Genomic DNA, 18,015 nt, shown 5'->3' on the forward strand with positions numbered 1-18,015 from the left:
CACAAAGGAAGTGGTTTCATATCTCTAGTTTGTACTGGGAAATTTAAAATAAAAATCACATGTTAATTAAATATATATTTTATTTGCACCAATCAGTTGTTTATAATCTGCAGTTGGGACTATGTGTTATGCATGTACCTGTAACAAAAGAAGAGTTTTTGACATAACTTCTTTAAGTAAACAAAGAAAACACATAATTTATTTAATCAGTCAAATGTGTCTTCAATGTTATTCAAGATATATGCTTGTCTTTAAAGGAATCATCATAATATATTGTGCATTGCTTATTATAAAAAAAATATGTTGTATGTAATTTAATAAACAAATTTCAAGATGTTTTGGTCAAAATGGACTTTTGAATTTTTCTTCAATATAAAAATAAATTACCTTTGCAGTTTCTAGGACATCTAGGCTGGGCAACATCACTGTAAAAATTATAAGTAATTAGTAATAATAATTACACTTAAGAGTTGGTTAAAGGTTTTAATTAGTAATCAGTAAAATCGATCAACATAAAATTTCAGACTGGGGCGATATCTATATCATCATTAAACAAATGAAATACTGGGAAACCAGGATTCACTGTATAGTATGCTTAAAAATATCTCTACAATGCTAAAACTTACATTTAGTCATAATAGTAGCCCTCTTCTCTTTATCTGAAAAATAAAATAAATCAACATATAATATGTTTAGGCTTAGGTCTTATAGTTAAGTTATGATGTGTAATTTCTCAGATGTTACCAGACCATATTTTCACCATGGTTTAGTGAGACAGGGATAACTATAGTATTCATCATAAAGTGTATTTTTTTTAAAAATAATATATAATCAATAGGTACTTACAATTTTAGACGGTAACTTGATTTGAGATGGAATACCATACCACCCCATGGTACATTATTTAAGTTCTAAAAAGACAAATTTTGAATATACTTTCTTTTAAAATTAGAATTTTTTGGCTGTCAATATGCAAGTTTATCAGACATTACCAAACCATATTTTCCCCATGATTTTGTGAGACAGGGATAACTATGATAATCATCATGAAATACTAAAATTTTCTTAAAGATTATATTATAAATCATACCTTGAGTATTTCTTCCCATTTTAAAGTCCATATGCTAATTAATATTTCAAGTCAAGATGTTGACTTGAGCATTGTCAAATATCATACAGGCAAAATTACATGACATCTCTTGAAACTAAATTAAGTTTAATTGATGTTTTAGAGTATGGGCCTAAGTCAGCTTTAGTATTATAGTTGCAAAATCTGTAACAAACATTCACTTAATTTTACTGTGTTTAAAAAAAAACTGCAATAATAATACTTTTTTAAAACTTTCAGCTATTACCAAACCATATTCTCCCCACGATTTTGTGAGACAGGGATAACTATGATAATCATCATTAAATATTGTTTTTATAAGAAATATCCCATTTATTAGAAACATCTGGTCTGCAGTGGGTATATAAATAGATTTCTGGCATAAATGTTACTGAGAAACAATCAAAACTTACTGCTTATATTGAGGGAGATATGTCTTGTCCACTTTGGGTGAAATTTTACTGCTGAAATAAATACTTTGTTTTATTTACACATTATAATATAGTTATTTCTTTAAGTTATGTTATTTTAAAAAAAGATCAGTTTTAAAACTTCATCAAAGATCTATGATATATGCTTGTAAAAACATCATGTCCACCTATTTAAATTAGGCTGTAAGTAGTAAGTAGACTATGTTTTAAATGACTACTTTATAAATAAAACAATCTACCTTTTAAACATTTTCAGGATTTTGAACTCTCTCAATGTTAGTTCCTGTAAAAAGTAAAACTAATTATAATTACTTTACTGTATCTCAAACACTTAAATGGTTTTAATTATTAAATCAGGCAAAATCAATCAACAGAAAAACATCAGACTGGGGCGATATCTATATCATCATAAAAAGTAGATAGCAAATGGAATAAGCTTTAAAAAAACAACTCACATTGTAACTAATTAATGGAAATATACCGGCCAATAAAGAATTAAGTATGTAGTGTTAAACCGCTTCTGTAAAGAAACATTCATATATTATTTTTAGGCTCTTAACAGATATGTACATACAATATAATTTTATATAACATCAGTAAAAATCAATCAACATGGATATTTAGCCTGGGGCGATATCTTTATCATCATTTATTTATAAACCAAACTATTATAACCAATTGAAATAAAAATCAGAATGTAAGTTCTACTGCATTTCAATTTACCTTTCATTTTTAAATTAGATTTGTAGTCTGCCTGTCACTATCATCAAATTTTAGCATATTGAGTGTCAAATCTGGAAATAAATACATTTACTATATAGGCTGTCTTACATATCATTGGAATAAGGTTACTAACAATATTTATCAGAAAAATCAATCAACAATGCAATTCTGACTGGGGCGATATCAAAATCATCACTTGGTCTAAAAAAAAAATGCAAAGCATTTTTGTACCAACTTACTTTTTAAATATGATTTTGTTTGTTTTCTATCAGAACTTGTTATTTTGACAGCATGATGGATACCTAAAAAATTGATATTGTTATAGTTGTTTAATAAAAACCTTATAGATTTAGATATTAAGAAATTATTATCAGAAAAATCAATCAACAACTTTATTCTGACTGGGGCGATAACAGAATCATCACAAAAATTTAATTTTAATAACAAAGAAAATTACTCTGAATATTACTTACCAGTTTTTAATGCAGCCCTGGAGTTGTAAACTGCACATGTCTATAAAAAAATATAATTTATAATTACAGTTGTTCAGTGTTCTGCTGAATTTATATGTGATAGTGCAGCATGTGTTGATTGTCACAAAAACCCCTTAGGTATGAAACTAATTTCTAGTTACATATCTTACACGGATTGTTCTAATGTTCCTAACCAGAGTCAAGTCTGCCAGAATTAGCTGTGCACACATCGGCTTTGGTAGGGTACAAGAAAATGGACTCATTTCCTAAATTATTAACAGCAAAGTTAGTACTTTTTATACAAATCTATGGGAACTTGGATCAGTTGGTGTCTATGGATAATTAATAAATTAAAAAGGTAATTCTTACCTGATATGGGATCACCAGCTGTGAATCTTGTTGGATCCACAAAGCAGTCGTCTGCAATAGAAAAGAATGCTTAGAAAATGTTATCTTTGTACTTTTGTTCAAAATGTATGAATATATTAATGCCTGTTAGAGTCATCCCTTGGAAATACAGCTATTAGCAACTGTAAATCTTACACGGACTAATTATTAATGTTCCTATCCAGAGTCAAGTATGCCAGTAATTTCTGTGCACACATCGGCTTTGGTAGGGTAACTAATTTGTCGCAATGGTTTATACAAACCTTTTAGTAAATAACTCAAATGTTTAATTATAGTCAGGTACATTTGTCCAATACAATGGATTTTTAAAATACAGTACTTATTATCTAAGGGTTAATAATTTGAATACTTACTTGAAAAACAATTTCAAATATTGATGCCATGATTAAAATTAATCTGTAAAAGAAATTTTAAATTAATATTGGAGACAAATAATTTCTAAATTCATAAAATATTTATGTTATCAGATAATCTTGGTATGTTTGAAATCATTTAATTTCATACGAACGAGACTAAAATTAAAGTCATCATTTAAACTTTATTAAATTAAGGTTCTAAAGCAATTTTAGACTACTTAATATGTATAATGCTTTTATTGTTACTTACAATATAACTCTGCAGGTCTTGTTGAGTGTTGTTTTTGTCTGTAAGAAGTTACATAAACATTAGTGGTTTCTTAAATATCAGTATATTATTAAGTACTGAATGAGTTTCAGAATGGTGGTAAAGATTAGAATCACTTCTTTCATACGAACGAGACTATATAAGCAACATCATCAAGTTAACACAAAATAATACCACAACATACCATTAAACAAGATAATACAATGAACATACCTTATAAAAGATGTTGTGTCAACCAATCTGCGTCACCTAAAAATAAACAAATTTAAGTAAACTAAACAATGTTGACCAGAATAATGTAAAAATCACTTACCTTACAGAATAAAAGGTAACTATATTTTAAATTGAGATAAGAAGACAGTAAATCAGCTTAAAGTAACTCTTTATTTTGTATTTTTAATATGTCCTGCACTTAACACATGTTATTTAGCTCACAAAACTAGAATTACTTCTTTGCTGGTTTAGCAGAAGGTGCCTTCTTCGTACGGGGCTTTCTTTCAGCTGATTTGGGAACATTCCTCTTTCCAAAAGCACCGCTTCGTGCTGCTTTAGTTTTAAGGCTTTTGAAGACCGCTGTTCTTGCACGGTTACGCTTAACTCTCGCTGCAGTTAGTTTAAACCTGTCGTAGTCAGTCATCTGCGCTCGCTTTTGTTTGTTTGCAAGCTTTTGGGCCCATTGGCTTGCATCCCATTTTTCGTTAAGTTTAGCGTCTGTCCATGCTTTTCTTACGACACGTGTGGGGGCTGTGAAGGGGTAGCTGAGGCGGAATTTTGTAAGATGTAATTGATTAAGCCGAATTTTCTGACGGGCGACACCGCTGCCGGGCCCATCGACCAACACACGAGTCTGATCAATGACATCAACAATGCTGACAAGTTTTCCTTTTAAGGATCCGTTTGCTACCAGGGCAACTCGCCCTGGTTCCACATAACGCGCGAAAGGCATGGCAGGCAAGACGTCCTGAAAAAAATATAAAATCTCTACTTACACGAGCAATGCTGACATCTAACAAAAACAGAACATTAATAGAGAAACCAACAAAAATTATAAGTGTTAATTAACGAATGCATAAAAGAAGGTGTTAATCTAGACACGTATTCACAAGATTTTAACATTTAATCCTTAGAATTATTCAGAGAAAATATGATTAAAATAGATTTAAAAATAAGCTAACCTCTAAACGTCTTCACAAACACGAAACACTAATGTAAAAGACATTGACAATCACCGTTCAAACTGTCAGTGATAGCGTCGGTACCCAGTGATCCCTCCTCCTATAAAATATTCTCCCTAGAACCAACATCAAATATGAAATATCGCAATACGTCAAAATCCTAAACTTAAAATCCTTTAAATTTTTTATTCTACACTCGGTTTGATAGGTTATTTCAAATATGATTTTAAATACATTCAAGTAGTATAAAATAGCTATTGTGTTTATACACATTTATATATTAGGTTTATTATTGTTTATTTTATTTATAATGACCTAATACCATATAAAGACTTTAAAATATTTCTTGACTTATCTCCCTTTAAATTTAGACTTTCTTAACCTTTCTTACTTACGGCATATTCTTTTTGCTTTAACCTATTTTTTAGAGCTTTTTCTACTTTTTTAACCGTTGAGCTATTATTTCGATCTTGGAGTATTCGGTATAGCCACGCTTCGAGGTTGTTTGTTTGTTTTGTTTAGTTAGTTAGTTGGGTTCGAGGATTAACACAATTTGTATAGAAACGTGCGTTTAAAAAAAAACGTTCATGAAAAAAGTACCCCCTAAATAAATCTATCCGCTTAACAAACCCTCTAGACATCTTGATTCCCCCTAAATTTGGGGAAAGCCTCCCAAGGTGGCATCACTGTCGTTGCCCGGTGCAAGAACGGACAGGTTCTTGACTTTGACATTTATAAAATATATATATATTTTTTAAAATTAATTTTATGGCCTGGTAACCTTTAAGCCAATAATATACATAAAAGTGTCTTTGGAAAAAAAGCGCGGGAAACTTCGTTCATGGTAGACGTATTTTTCACGGTGTTGAATATTTAATTTAATTTTACTAGTTAAAACGCAGAGGATAAGCTGGTAGTTTTAATTTTTGTATTATATGTAATCTTTATATCATATTTGTGTATAGTGTCATCGTGTAGTCGGTAAGTTTTTGTAATTTCTGTAAATATTGTATGAACAAGCCCCCCGATCTAGGTCGGGGGGATGATGGCCTTGTTGGCTTGAATCTCCCTGTGGGATCAAATGTATCTGTTGGTTCACAAGATGAATTTGACAAAATGGATACCGATTGTTCGGTATCATCTCAAACAGGTGAAGGAAGTCGTAAACGAACACGTTATTTGCGCCTTTGTCGGCAATGTACGAAAATTAAGAAAAAGAAAGGTAGTGGCTCTAGCGGTGATTACTGTCAGTGCGAAAGCTTATGCAATGTAGAAGATGAGTCAATTTTAATTAAAAAGGTTACTTCAAAACCTATATCTCAATCCACGTCATCTCCACACTTGCAAAATAATAATAATTCACATAGCACATCCTCTCGACCATCAACATCTTACACGGAAAATTCAAATATCTCTCAAGACTCTAACGCGGGAAATTTAAACAACACCACAACTTCAGTAACCAATACGGACCCCCGTTCGATTGGCCGTGCTGAATATGTTTCTACCGATGTTTCCCCTTATTTTATACATGTTCAACGTATTCAAAGTTCACCTGACGATGGGACTATTCTCCATCCAATAACATTTGGCAATTTTTTAAAGCAGAACAAATTTAATAATATTATTCCCGGAAGTGTAAAGCGTATAGGAAGAAACAGGTGCGTAGTTGGCTTTTCCGATTATAAAGACGCCAATAATTTTCTTAACTGCAACCTTTTGGAAACGAAAAAGTTAAAAGCCTTCATTCCCACTTTCAGCGTAACAAGAATGGGTCTAGTTCGCGGGGTCCCTGTAGATTGGAGTGTAGAGGAAGTTCAACAAAATGTATCCGTACCTATAGGCTGCGGCAAAATACTTAAAATAAGACGTTTGAATCGCAAGGTAAAAATTAATGACTCGGTTTCTTGGAAACCCTCTGAATCAGTTGTATTAACATTTGATGGGCAAGTTTTACCAAAAAGGATTTTCATGTGTTATAATGCTCTTCCAGTAGAAATATATATTTATCCTACCATACAATGCTATAAATGCTGCCGTTATGGTCATACCAAAGTTCAATGTCGTTCTAAGACTCCAATATGTTATAACTGTGGAGGTCAACATGCAGGTGTATCATGTGACAGGTCAGATAAAGATCCTCTGTACTGTGTAATGTGTGAAGTCGAAGGGTCCCATTCAGCGATAGATAAGTCATGTCCAGAATTTGTGAGACAGACAGAAATCAAAGTTAAAATGGCTCAGAGCTGCATGTCTTATGCCGAAGCCAGTAAATATTTTTCTTCTATTAAGCCTTCATACGCAGATGCATTAAGTTCAACAATTCCGGAAGTACCAAAACCCGTATATCCTTCCGCAGCGAAGTCTGTATCTCGTGATAATTCTACTAATGCCTCAAATAAAAAGACAATATTCTTAAAACCTCGCTCTCCTCGTAAACCACAACATGGTTATGATCGTGTTGCTCATTATAATGTTTTAAAAGATTTCCAAGTTCCAGAGCCTAAAAATGGCAGTGCTCTGGTTGGACACAAAAATAAAGAAGAAGAAAAATCTGATGTATTAGAAATGATACTAGCATTATTAACTAGTTTAATAAACTCAAACTTATTGAAACCGTCCCACGTTGCCTCTATTAATGAAAAAATTAAATCAGTTAATGTTATTAAAAATAATGGATTCCAAGATAATTCAATGGAATTGCAGGAGTGTTGTTCCAAAGAAACATGATTTGATATATTTGATAAATAAACATTCTCCCGTTGTTGTTGCGTTATCTGAAACGTGGTTGAAGCCAGGGTACCTATTAAGGATCCCAGGATATACCTGCTTGCGTGATGATAGATTTGATGGCCATGGTGGCGTAGCGTTACTTGTCAGGAACTCAATTAATTTTTCTGAAATAGCGTTTTCTTCATTAATCTCTAATGATGCCATTAATATTGTCGGCATAAAAATTGATAATATTTCTATAGTTTCCATTTACCTAGCTCGTTCCTCTTTTGTTATTCTCGATAGCGTTAATAATTTACTTTCTTCACTTAGTCGTCCATTCCTTCTATTGGGTGACTTTAACTCTCATCACCAAATGTTTGGTTGTGGCACTACTGACTCCAATGGTGTACGTTTAGTTGAAATATTAGATTTACATAATTTGTGTTTACTTAATACTGGCTCACCAACCAGACGTACAAAGCCTAATGAAAAGCTTAGCGCGGTTGACTTATCAATTTGTACTCCAGATCTTGCTTCTTCTCGTTCTTGGTACACTTCATCATCTACTTTTGGCAGTGATCATTTCCCGATTATCATATCCTCACCTATTAGACGCTCTCCTTATCAAAAACGACAACCTCGTGTGAAATATAAATTAAATAATGCTGATTGGCTTGCATTTAAAATCCTTGTCGAATCTAAAATAAATGATTTGCCTGAATTAGTTAGCGGTGGTGAGACCAATTCCTCTAAAGCTTTGGCTACATGTTTAATAGAATCTGCCGATCAGATTTTTTCTGTCAAACGAAATCCGTCTAATAAGATTCCTTTTCCTCCATGGTGGGATAGAGAATGTATGGTTGCTGTAAGCAGAAGAAAGGAAGCTGAGAGAGTCTATGCTGAGGACATGTCCAATGAAAATTTAGATATTCTCAATGAAGTTATTAGTACCACACGTAAATTCCTCAGAGATAAAAAGCAGGCAGGCTGGAAAAATTTTTGTACTTCTTTATCTCCTTCTACGTGCCCTTCAGAAGTTTGGACAAGTATTAAACGTTTTCGATCTGCTTTCAAAGAATCTTTATCATCGTCTTCACTTCCCCCTTTTTTAACAAATGCCTTTTTAGACAGATTAGCTCCTCCATCAGCTGCTGAATCGATCTACTTTCCTTTGGAATCGTCTTTGATAGATGACACTTCCTCTTTAAACTCTCCTTTTTCATTACATGAATTGAAAGGTGTGCTTTCACATGTTAAAGATTCATCTCCTGGTCAGGATGGTATTATGTACTCATTTTTATCTCATCTTGGTGATACTGCCTTAATGTATTTTTTAAATTTAATAAACTCCGTCATGGTCACAGGTAATATTCCTGAAACATGGAAGTCTCAAGAAGTTATAGCGATTAAAAAACCTAACAAACCTACCAATGATGTTGCCTCATATAGACCTATTGCGTTGTCCTCCGTTTTAACTAAAATTGCTGAACATCTTGTGAAGAATCGTTTGGAATGGTTTATAGAAAACAATAATTTAATAGCCAATAGTCAATACGGTTTTCGGAAGTCAAAATCTACAATAGACAATTTAGCTATATTGACCACAGATATTCGCATAGCTTTTTCGCGTGATGAAGATATTGTTGCTGCCTTTTTGGACATCTCTGCCGCCTATGATAATGTGAACATTTCTATTCTACAACGCAAATTATTAGAGCTACAGGTTCCTACGTTATTAATACGTTTTATCATCAATTTACTATCATGCAGATACATATCATTAATCGTTCAGAAAGATGGTAATATTACCGAGTTAAAGCGTACAGTTTTTAAAGGCCTTCCCCAAGGTTCGGTACTAAGCCCACTTTTATATAATATTTACACGTATGATTTAGAATTATCTATAAATTCCCATATAAATGTGCTACAATATGCAGATGATCTTCTTTTTTATTCCGTTGATAAATCTGTGGTTAAGGCTTGCAATTCCATGTCTAGTTCACTTAATTGTCTTAATATCTGGTTAGTTAAAAATGGCCTAGATCTATCAGTTTCCAAAAGTTCTATAGTCGTATTTTCCAAAAAACGCACAACTCCTATAATAAATGTGACCTTCAATGGTCAATCTTTGCCACTCCAAACAAAAATTAAATTTTTAGGAGTTATATTGGATTCAAAATTGTCTGGACTTGCCCATTATGAACATGTTGTTATGAAATGTGCACAGCTGCTTAACATCATGAAATGCCTTTCAGGTGTATGGTGGGGTGCTCATCCGTTTTCTATGAAACTTGTGTATAACGCTCTTATAAGATCTGTTTTAGATTATGGCACATTTCTCTTAGATGGAGGAAGTGTCTTGGGAAGTAAAAAACTTGATGTCATTCAGTCAAAAGCTTTGAGAATTGTGACAGGAGTAATGAAATCAAGCCCATCCAATGCTTTACAAGTAGAATGCTGCGATCCTCCTTTAAAATTAAGAAGGCAATTTTTAAGTGATCGATTCTTGTTCAAATCTATGCAGTTTTCTAACCACCCTCTACATGGAAGGCTGCATGAATTGAACAATATTATTTATACATCCCGTTACTGGCGTCACAAATCATTACCATGTCTAATAATAAGCTTTCGTAAATTTTTAACATTACACAGCCGCATTCATCGATCTCCATCATTACCCATATTTATGACACAATTCAATTCTTTAATTCTTGATCCGGATATAAGATATAATATAGGCGTCCGTAAGCAAGATATTCTGGAAACAAATATTCGTTTCATGAGTAGCGTTGAGGAACAAAATTGGGAAGGTTGGGATTATATTTTTACAGATGCCTCTAAAATCTCTGTTGATGATTGTGTTGGAGTTGGTCTAATTCATTGGCAACATAAAATAATTCAAAAGATTAAACTTCCTCCTGAATCCTCGGTTTTTACTGGAGAGTGTTTTGCTCTTTTAAAAGCTTTAGAACTAGTTATTTTATTAAAATCTAAAAGTACAATCATATTTTCAGACTCAAAAAGTGCACTACAATCTCTTGAAAAATTTCCTTTCCAAATGAAACTTTGTTATCCTATTATTTGCGAAATACGTGATAAGCTTTTAATATGTTCTCAAAGAAATTACACCGTTATCTTTGCATGGATTCCAAGTCACAGTGGAATTAAAGGAAACGAGAAAGCCGATGAGCTTGCTAAAGAAGCTATAAAGGATGGAGACATAGTCCCATACATTAATTATTGTCATGATTTAGCTGCTCTTCCGAAAACCCATCTTTGGGAGTCATGGAATGATGTTTGGTTGAGAAGCAGCAAGTTCAAAGGCAAACATTATGCTGAAATTCAACCCAGGATCCCCAGTAGACCATGGTTCTTTGAGGTTAAAAGTTCTAAAACTGTCACTTCTATCATTTCCAGAATGCGTTTAGGACATGTTTGTACACCTCATCATTTAGCAAGGCTTCGTATTATTGATAGTAATATTTGTGAGTGTGGAGAAGATATTGGTGACCTTGACCATATTTTCTTTTCTTGTTCCCAATATGACCGTACCTCCTTTCTGAATTCTTTACAATCACTTCATGTTCCGTTTCCGACTAAAATCTCCTGCCTTTTGCTTTATCCTTTATTGTATTATAATGTATTATCTTCTTTCATAATCTATAATAATATTAAGATGTAATATGTTTATGTACATATTTTATTTTTAACCAGCTTATCCCTTTATTTCCTTCTGATGTCTTTGTTTATTTTTTTTCGCGTGTAGTTTCCCAACCTTTTACTTGAAACTGGCATAAAGTTGAAGCTGTTGCCATAATATTAAAAAAAAAAAAAAAAAAAAAAAAAAGTGTCTTTGTTCAGATGGGTTTTTAATTTTTTGTGCTACGGTTTTTTGGTATGGCTTATCTCTTTAAAATAAACTTAAAACTTAATGATTTTTAAATATAAATATAATCAATAGAGAATATTATCGGGATTTTTGAATTAATCTTGAATGTATTGTCTGTATACGTTATGTCGCTACTATAATGACATTGGACTAAAGGTCTAGATACTAGGCCATAAACTCAAAAAAAAAAAACTATAATGACAATTGATATTGTACAGAGTTTTGACGTATTTCATGGTTCTCTGGCGGTTTAGTCAAGATGCCTTATGAATACAAACATAACAAAATTACAGTTCGTGTCTACAAATTTTATACAAATTTAGTTTTCGACTTTCCACATACACTACTGTCTTGACTAAACCCGCTGGCCACGACTAGAGTAGAATTACGGCACATTACCGATAGTTCAATTCTTGATTCAAATAGTAAAAATGCTTTTTTATAATATTTTTTTAAAATTTACTACTGTTTATTTTTTTTGCTATTAACAGTGGATGGGCTTTGGCGGTGATTTATATGATACATTTTGTATTTCTCAATCTATAAAGGTAATTGTTGTAATCAGAGTACGAAATAACAATTTATGGGGAAATCTGTGATATAAAATCATAGGAAGGGAACATCTAGTCAGTTTTGACATATGGGCATACCGCTAATGGGCATCGCGCTTAGTTCCGAGACTTTATTACCATAAGGTATACAATCTGTTCTTAGTAGTACTTAGTATAAATGCTTGATATATCTGTTGAGGTTGATGATTGAGACTTGACAGTTTTGTTTAGTATGGCGGTATATTTCAAAATCCAATATTATTTCTTCTATTTGCGTTGCTTAGTAACCAATGATTTACATCGATACAATTGCAATATTCTTAGTTAAATAAAAATAATTCATGATTATTACAATATATAATACTTAATGAATGTAATGATACATTAAGAAAAACCTATAATGCGGTTTAGATATTTTAAAACCATATTAGAGTCGCAGGTAAGTCATGTACATAAAGTTATTTCATGAATGAGACTGCACTGTGGACTAGCGTCTTTAAAATGCATTGATTATTTGTATTCTTTTTGTTTTCCAGGACACGGATTCTCCAATTGCCGATATAAGTTGGTCACCAAATAATACAAAATTAGCGGTGGCGACTTGCGAACGGGTCGTGCTTCTTTTTGATCGTGATGGGATTCGACGCGACAAATTTAGCACCAAACCAGCAGATTCTTCCGCTGGAAAGAAATCTTACGTGATAACAAGTAAGAATTTACCAATTTAAAATTTAAGAAAATTGCTAAGTTTACATGACATCAACATTTCTATCTTTAATTGCTAATTTTATTTTTTAACTATCGCTAGTATCGTATTAACAGAAATTAATAAAATTTAGAAGAATACTTACATAAATAGTTTGAATAGTAGTAGTGAAATTTGATAATTATAACTTATTTATGTATCTGAAATACGTGCCCGTGACTCGCTACACCAAGCGAATTACTGGAGATCGTCATGAGACAAACTAAGATGACCCAAAGTCAATCATATATAGTTAAAATATAAGCTTTTGTTTTTAAATGCTGTATAATATCCAGACCGATGTATATATACGGACTTACTTGACTTATTTTCTTATATCCCCTTGGTCAGCTGAGGCCATCCAGACTTCACCTTCTTTATATAATCAATTATAATTAAGATTCAAATTGACGACTCATTGGTCTAGTGGTTAGTACCCCTGACTGCGAATCCATGGGTCCCGGGTTCGATCCCCGGCTGAGGCGAACATCGATGTGATGTGCATTTGGTGTTGTTCTTAGGTCTTGGGTGTTTAAATATGTATTTATATGTATATCTATCTATAATATGTATGTATATCCGTTGCCTAGTACCCATAACACAAGCTTCACCAGCTTAGCATGGAACTAGGTCAATTGGTGTGAATTGTCTTTAAAAAAAAAAAAACTTTATTTCCAAAGGTATAGTGTTCAGCGAGAATTCGGAACTCCTAGGGGTGGCACAAAGCGACAACATGGTGTTTGTATACAGGGTGGGTGCCGACTGGAGCGGCAAAAAAGTGATCTGTAATAAATTCCCATTAACCGGAGCGCCGTTGCATCTATTGCCCGCTGAAAATGGGTTTTTCACTGGAACCAGTGATGGGAAAATAAGGTACAATGTTCTATGCCATAACCGTTTTATCGTTCGTAACGTTATTAGCATTAATCCATGCAATATTTCCTAAGACTTTAAATTACCCGTGTCGATGTATTTTTAGATTATTAGACTGTAAGAGTAACAAGAGTTCTAGTCTTTGGTCGGTCGGCACGTGTTGTGTGTCCCTTGCCCGCGGTCAAGATGCTACTTTGGCGTCGGGTCACGTTGACGGTACACTTTACCTCAACGGAAGGCTTCTGCTGCGGTACGCCTTGCCACCTACGGCCCTTGTTTTATTACCGCCCTATGTGAGTATGTTTTAAAGGAGTAAAAAATGTTGAGGCTCCTATTTCACAGCTGATTGTCTTCAGTGTTGACATCACTTTTAACCTTTACAGAAAAAAATTTGTTCCCTCTTGAAACATTATTGTAATTTGATTTAATTTTTAGAGTAAGATCCAAAACCGAGACTTAACGCTACGTGTATTCCCGTATGTCGAAAACACATTGGATTTTGACGTAAGAGAGTCATACTTAGTGCTAAGTCTCGTTTCGGAATCTCATATTAAGTCATTAGTATAAGGGTAAGGTCCTTATACTAATTAGAATACAATATTGTATATAATCTGATGTAAATTCAATAAGAAATTGTAATAAAGTCACTTAATTGTTATCTTTATTTTTTAAATACCTTTCTTACAATCTTGAACGATTTGTTTATCTTGTTAAATTTAGACAGAATATTCAATACACTTAGCTACAATTTCTTCTAAAATTTTTGGAATTTACGAATGATCTAAGCATGGAATCGTTAATATTTTATCTTTGTTACTCCTAAGCTCCTAGTAGGCTCTTGTGACGGTAGAGTGGCAGTGTATGAGGCACAACGAGGCGCCCTTTTGCGGAATATTGAACCTGCCTTACCTCCGGAAAAGAAGGACTTCTTAGCAGTATCACCTAGTCCATCAGGACAGGTATTGTATTTACATTAATTTTAATTACAGTAATTGGAATATCTTCATGGTTCCATATTGAATTCAGAATCTAGGACAGGTTTGATTCAAAATAAAACAGATATTAGTACAGTAATATATGACGTATATCTACATGAGTATGTTTACAAGTTCGTAAGAAAAAGAAGAATAGAAAATCTAAATACATTATTACATTTCTATATTTCTTTTTTTATATTTAGACCTCTAACAGTCTACCAACCACGCGATTGGGCAGATCCCACCCGAGAAGCTAAACTGCCTTGCGATTCTGTAACTCACTTTTCGCACAGCGGTTTTCGCTGCGGCGGTCGCGCTCAAATCAGTCGTGAAGCAGTAATTTCGAAAAGTGAGTTACAGAATCACAAGGCTGTAGCGAAGTGTCTATTTTCCCCTTTTATAAATTAAGCTAGGTCTGGAGGGCTTGGCGTCTCCCACCGGGCCCAGGACTCCGCAAATATCCTCATCTTATCTTATCATGATATTTATGTGCGAGTCGGATCCCAGTGGCCGGCGGGACTCGCATCCCCTCTTGAGCTATTAATTTCATTGTAATATTTGACAATTATTATACATATACTAGCAGACTCGGCCAAATGTTGCTGTGGCTAAGTTTTTTGTTATATTATATAGAAGTACGTAGTAAAGGGAAACGGTAGGAGAAGACCAGTCATGGTGACCGCCATGCTTTTTTGGTGGTTATGCCATTAAATTGTAACTTATGTGATACGTTGATACTTTCAACACAGCGCCATCTGTTAGAATTGTGACTATCAAATAATAAACAAATATTTTGCAATAAAATAATATTGCGGGTATAAATTGAGATGTAAGCTATCCTATCTTTTATGTTGGATCAAACTACACAAGGTGTGCAAATTTGATTGATATCGGTTCGGTAGTTTAGGAGGCCATAGCGGACAAACAACGTGACACGTAATGTATATATATTAAGATATAGGCCATATAATAATAGGCTATGTGGGGGTTTCCAATACCCACTTCTATATTAAAAGACACTATTAAATTAACGTGGTAACGAAGAATAATTAAATTGTGATAGGTATATTTGAAATTCCTTTTAGACGGTTGCATTTGGAATTTTTGATGGATGTCTGATTGGGGATATCAAGGAATCTGGTGCTGTGGACTTTACGCCTGTTAATATTGGCAATTTGTATGCTGCGCGTGCGCTGACCTGGAGTGGTGATGGGACAAAGCTCGCTATTGCTTCCCAGACAGGGGCGGTTATCGTGTTGGAAGCTGTACTTAAGTAAGTTTTTATTTTATAAATATATTATTATAACTGTTTAATATGCTAATATTAACATCGAAAAGCGATAATCAAAAAAATATCATTCAATGACTATAATTGGAAACTGTTACGAAAATTACAATTGTTCTTGCAGCTCCTTAGAAACATTTTGTAAAACAAAAAATATGGCGATTAAAAAGAGTGGCGGAGAGTTTATTGCCAGTTCTTCTCTCCCGTTCTACGCCCTTGATTTGAGAACTGGCAGTAAATGTAAAATTAGAAGCATTAATATGTACTGACGAGTCATAAGTGTAAATTATGTTACCTATATGATTAAATGATTTTTTATTTTACTTTCACTGGAATTATATTATTTACTTTCATATTCTGTCTCGTTATTATAGAATGGTTTTGACATTTATAATTTAGATATGCTTAATCTATACATGTACACAAACAAAATGAGTTCATTTGAAATATCTTGAAATATCTTGTTAAAGGTGTTGGGTTTGGCGGGAATCGGTTGAAGTACAGCATGTAAGCGCTCGCCAATTATTATTACGCCGATTGGCGGGAGACGCCCCAGCTGTAACGCTATCTTCTAAGCATGCTGATATATACACGGTCAAGTTTATAGGTAATATATATATATGTACATAAACCCTTATGCTATTACGCATTCGACTGTCCATTTAGTAGTTATTCATTATTCGAATATCAATCGACTTGGAGTATGAACTAAGGAATATTAATTGTTACCAAACCGAACCATCGATAAAATCTTTATAGAATCACAAATTAACATCCATCGCTATATAGATTTACGTCTAAACTTTTATATACTCTATGGTTGTTTTAAGTCCCATTAGGAAATGGAGCATGTCACATTTCGTCTGTTTCATGGACGATTTTAAAATGTAGTATAGCATGGCATGTCGGTAACTAGAAGAAACTTTTCACTTAACATCAAGTGAGTCACCTGCCGGTTTGTCCTCTGTCCTATTAGCAAAACATACCAACGCACATGTTACTTTGCTTGACCTATGTTGCGGTGATAAATGAAATATAATATTTCATGTATATTTTAAATAATAGAATAAGGATGGAAGCGAATAGTTAAACACATTTTATATCGTAGTAACAGAGTTCTTTATAGTTGATAATTTGTCAAAAGCCCCGTTCAACCTTATATCTTTCTGCAACAGGTTGGGTTGAAATACAATGTGTTTGCTTTAATTTAAGACTTAATAAGAATAAAATATATCTACAATTATATGGTGAAATTAAAAAATGCCTCTAGCGGATATACGCGAATTTAACACGAAAACGTTTCGTTCTTTAAAACAGACTCTGTTGCGTTGAATAAAAAAGTCGACTTGTGTGAATAATGTTATTAATTAATAAATCCGCGATTATTTTAATGAGTAGTACTCATTTGAACCCCGTTTTATTTAAATGAGTAGTATAACACCTGACAAATTCGAAATAATTATTTTTAATTACTTCACTATATGTGAAGATTTTTAATTGGCCCATAATGTTATATATATATACATCTATTTCTGTATTGTGCTGTGAATCTTCTGAATAAATAAATAAATATTTTATTGCGCAGGTCAAGATTGGTACGCAATATGTCGTACTGCGAGTACGCTGATACTCTGCGATATAGCACATGGTCTAACAAGTGAAGTAAGGACCCTTTTGATATACATAGTTTCATTATCAAAATTGTTTATTTTATACCATATAGAAACTAGAATTATATACAATGTGTGAGCCCATTTTAAGTAAATACAAACAACTTATGTCAGGGTGGACTCGGCTCTTCATTGTAATAAATACGAGTATAAACGGTATACTATGGGTGCGTTCGTGTGTGTGTATCTATACAGTACCAAAATAATTTTTTAAACCACAAGGTAACCAAACAAGTCATGACAAAACGGACACACACACATACAGCAGGCAATTCCAACTATATTTATGCCAAGCTAAAATTTTTAAAACAGTATTTTTTATTCAGACGTGTCCTTCGTATAGAAAAAAATGTATTTTTAAATACGTC

General features: G+C 33.1%; 2 protein-coding genes, 1 long non-coding RNA gene and 2 other non-coding genes across 5 annotated transcripts in view; 1 reads left to right on the forward strand and 4 right to left on the reverse strand.

Moving 5' to 3' along the window:
- Nucleotides 1-62: 62 nt before the first annotated feature.
- Nucleotides 63-3,042, reverse strand: LOC125048587. The gene is made up of 11 exons (XR_007116845.1): nt 2,736-3,042; nt 2,502-2,564; nt 2,263-2,333; nt 1,995-2,059; nt 1,779-1,822; nt 1,522-1,572; nt 1,091-1,273; nt 847-911; nt 627-659; nt 388-425; nt 63-138 (listed from the first exon to the last, which is right to left on the reverse strand). It is a non-coding gene; the product is annotated as an uncharacterized LOC125048587 (long non-coding RNA).
- LOC125049261 lies at nt 489-556 on the reverse strand. Its single transcript, XR_007116983.1, has one exon. It is a non-coding gene; the product is annotated as a small nucleolar RNA SNORD31 (small nucleolar RNA).
- Nucleotides 2,628-2,694, reverse strand: LOC125049262. Its single transcript, XR_007116984.1, has one exon. It is a non-coding gene; the product is annotated as a small nucleolar RNA SNORD31 (small nucleolar RNA).
- A 1,090-nt stretch (nt 3,043-4,132) lies between the features above and the next one.
- LOC125048586 (60S ribosomal protein L14) lies at nt 4,133-5,078 on the reverse strand. Its single transcript, XM_047647327.1, has 2 exons — nt 4,943-5,078; nt 4,133-4,728 (listed from the first exon to the last, which is right to left on the reverse strand). Exon 2 carries the CDS (start codon nt 4,711-4,713, stop codon nt 4,213-4,215), a length of 501 nt encoding a protein of 166 aa, XP_047503283.1. The 5' UTR covers nt 4,714-4,728; nt 4,943-5,078; the 3' UTR covers nt 4,133-4,212.
- A 7,290-nt stretch (nt 5,079-12,368) lies between these two features.
- Nucleotides 12,369-18,015, forward strand: part of LOC125049236 (intraflagellar transport protein 172 homolog) — a 29,478-nt gene continuing 23,831 nt past the window's right edge. The window contains exons 1-8 of the mRNA XM_047648392.1: nt 12,369-12,536; nt 12,634-12,805; nt 13,523-13,715; nt 13,822-14,008; nt 14,540-14,674; nt 15,778-15,965; nt 16,448-16,584; nt 17,563-17,639. Of these exons, the coding sequence (XP_047504348.1) occupies nt 12,498-12,536; nt 12,634-12,805; nt 13,523-13,715; nt 13,822-14,008; nt 14,540-14,674; nt 15,778-15,965; nt 16,448-16,584; nt 17,563-17,639 (1,128 nt within the window). The 5' untranslated portion in view covers nt 12,369-12,497. The remainder of the gene's footprint in view (nt 12,537-12,633; nt 12,806-13,522; nt 13,716-13,821; nt 14,009-14,539; nt 14,675-15,777; nt 15,966-16,447; nt 16,585-17,562; nt 17,640-18,015) is intronic.

This window comes from Pieris napi, chromosome 4, assembly GCF_905475465.1.
Source record: "Pieris napi chromosome 4, ilPieNapi1.2, whole genome shotgun sequence".
Taxonomy (NCBI): Eukaryota; Metazoa; Arthropoda; class Insecta; order Lepidoptera; family Pieridae; genus Pieris; species Pieris napi.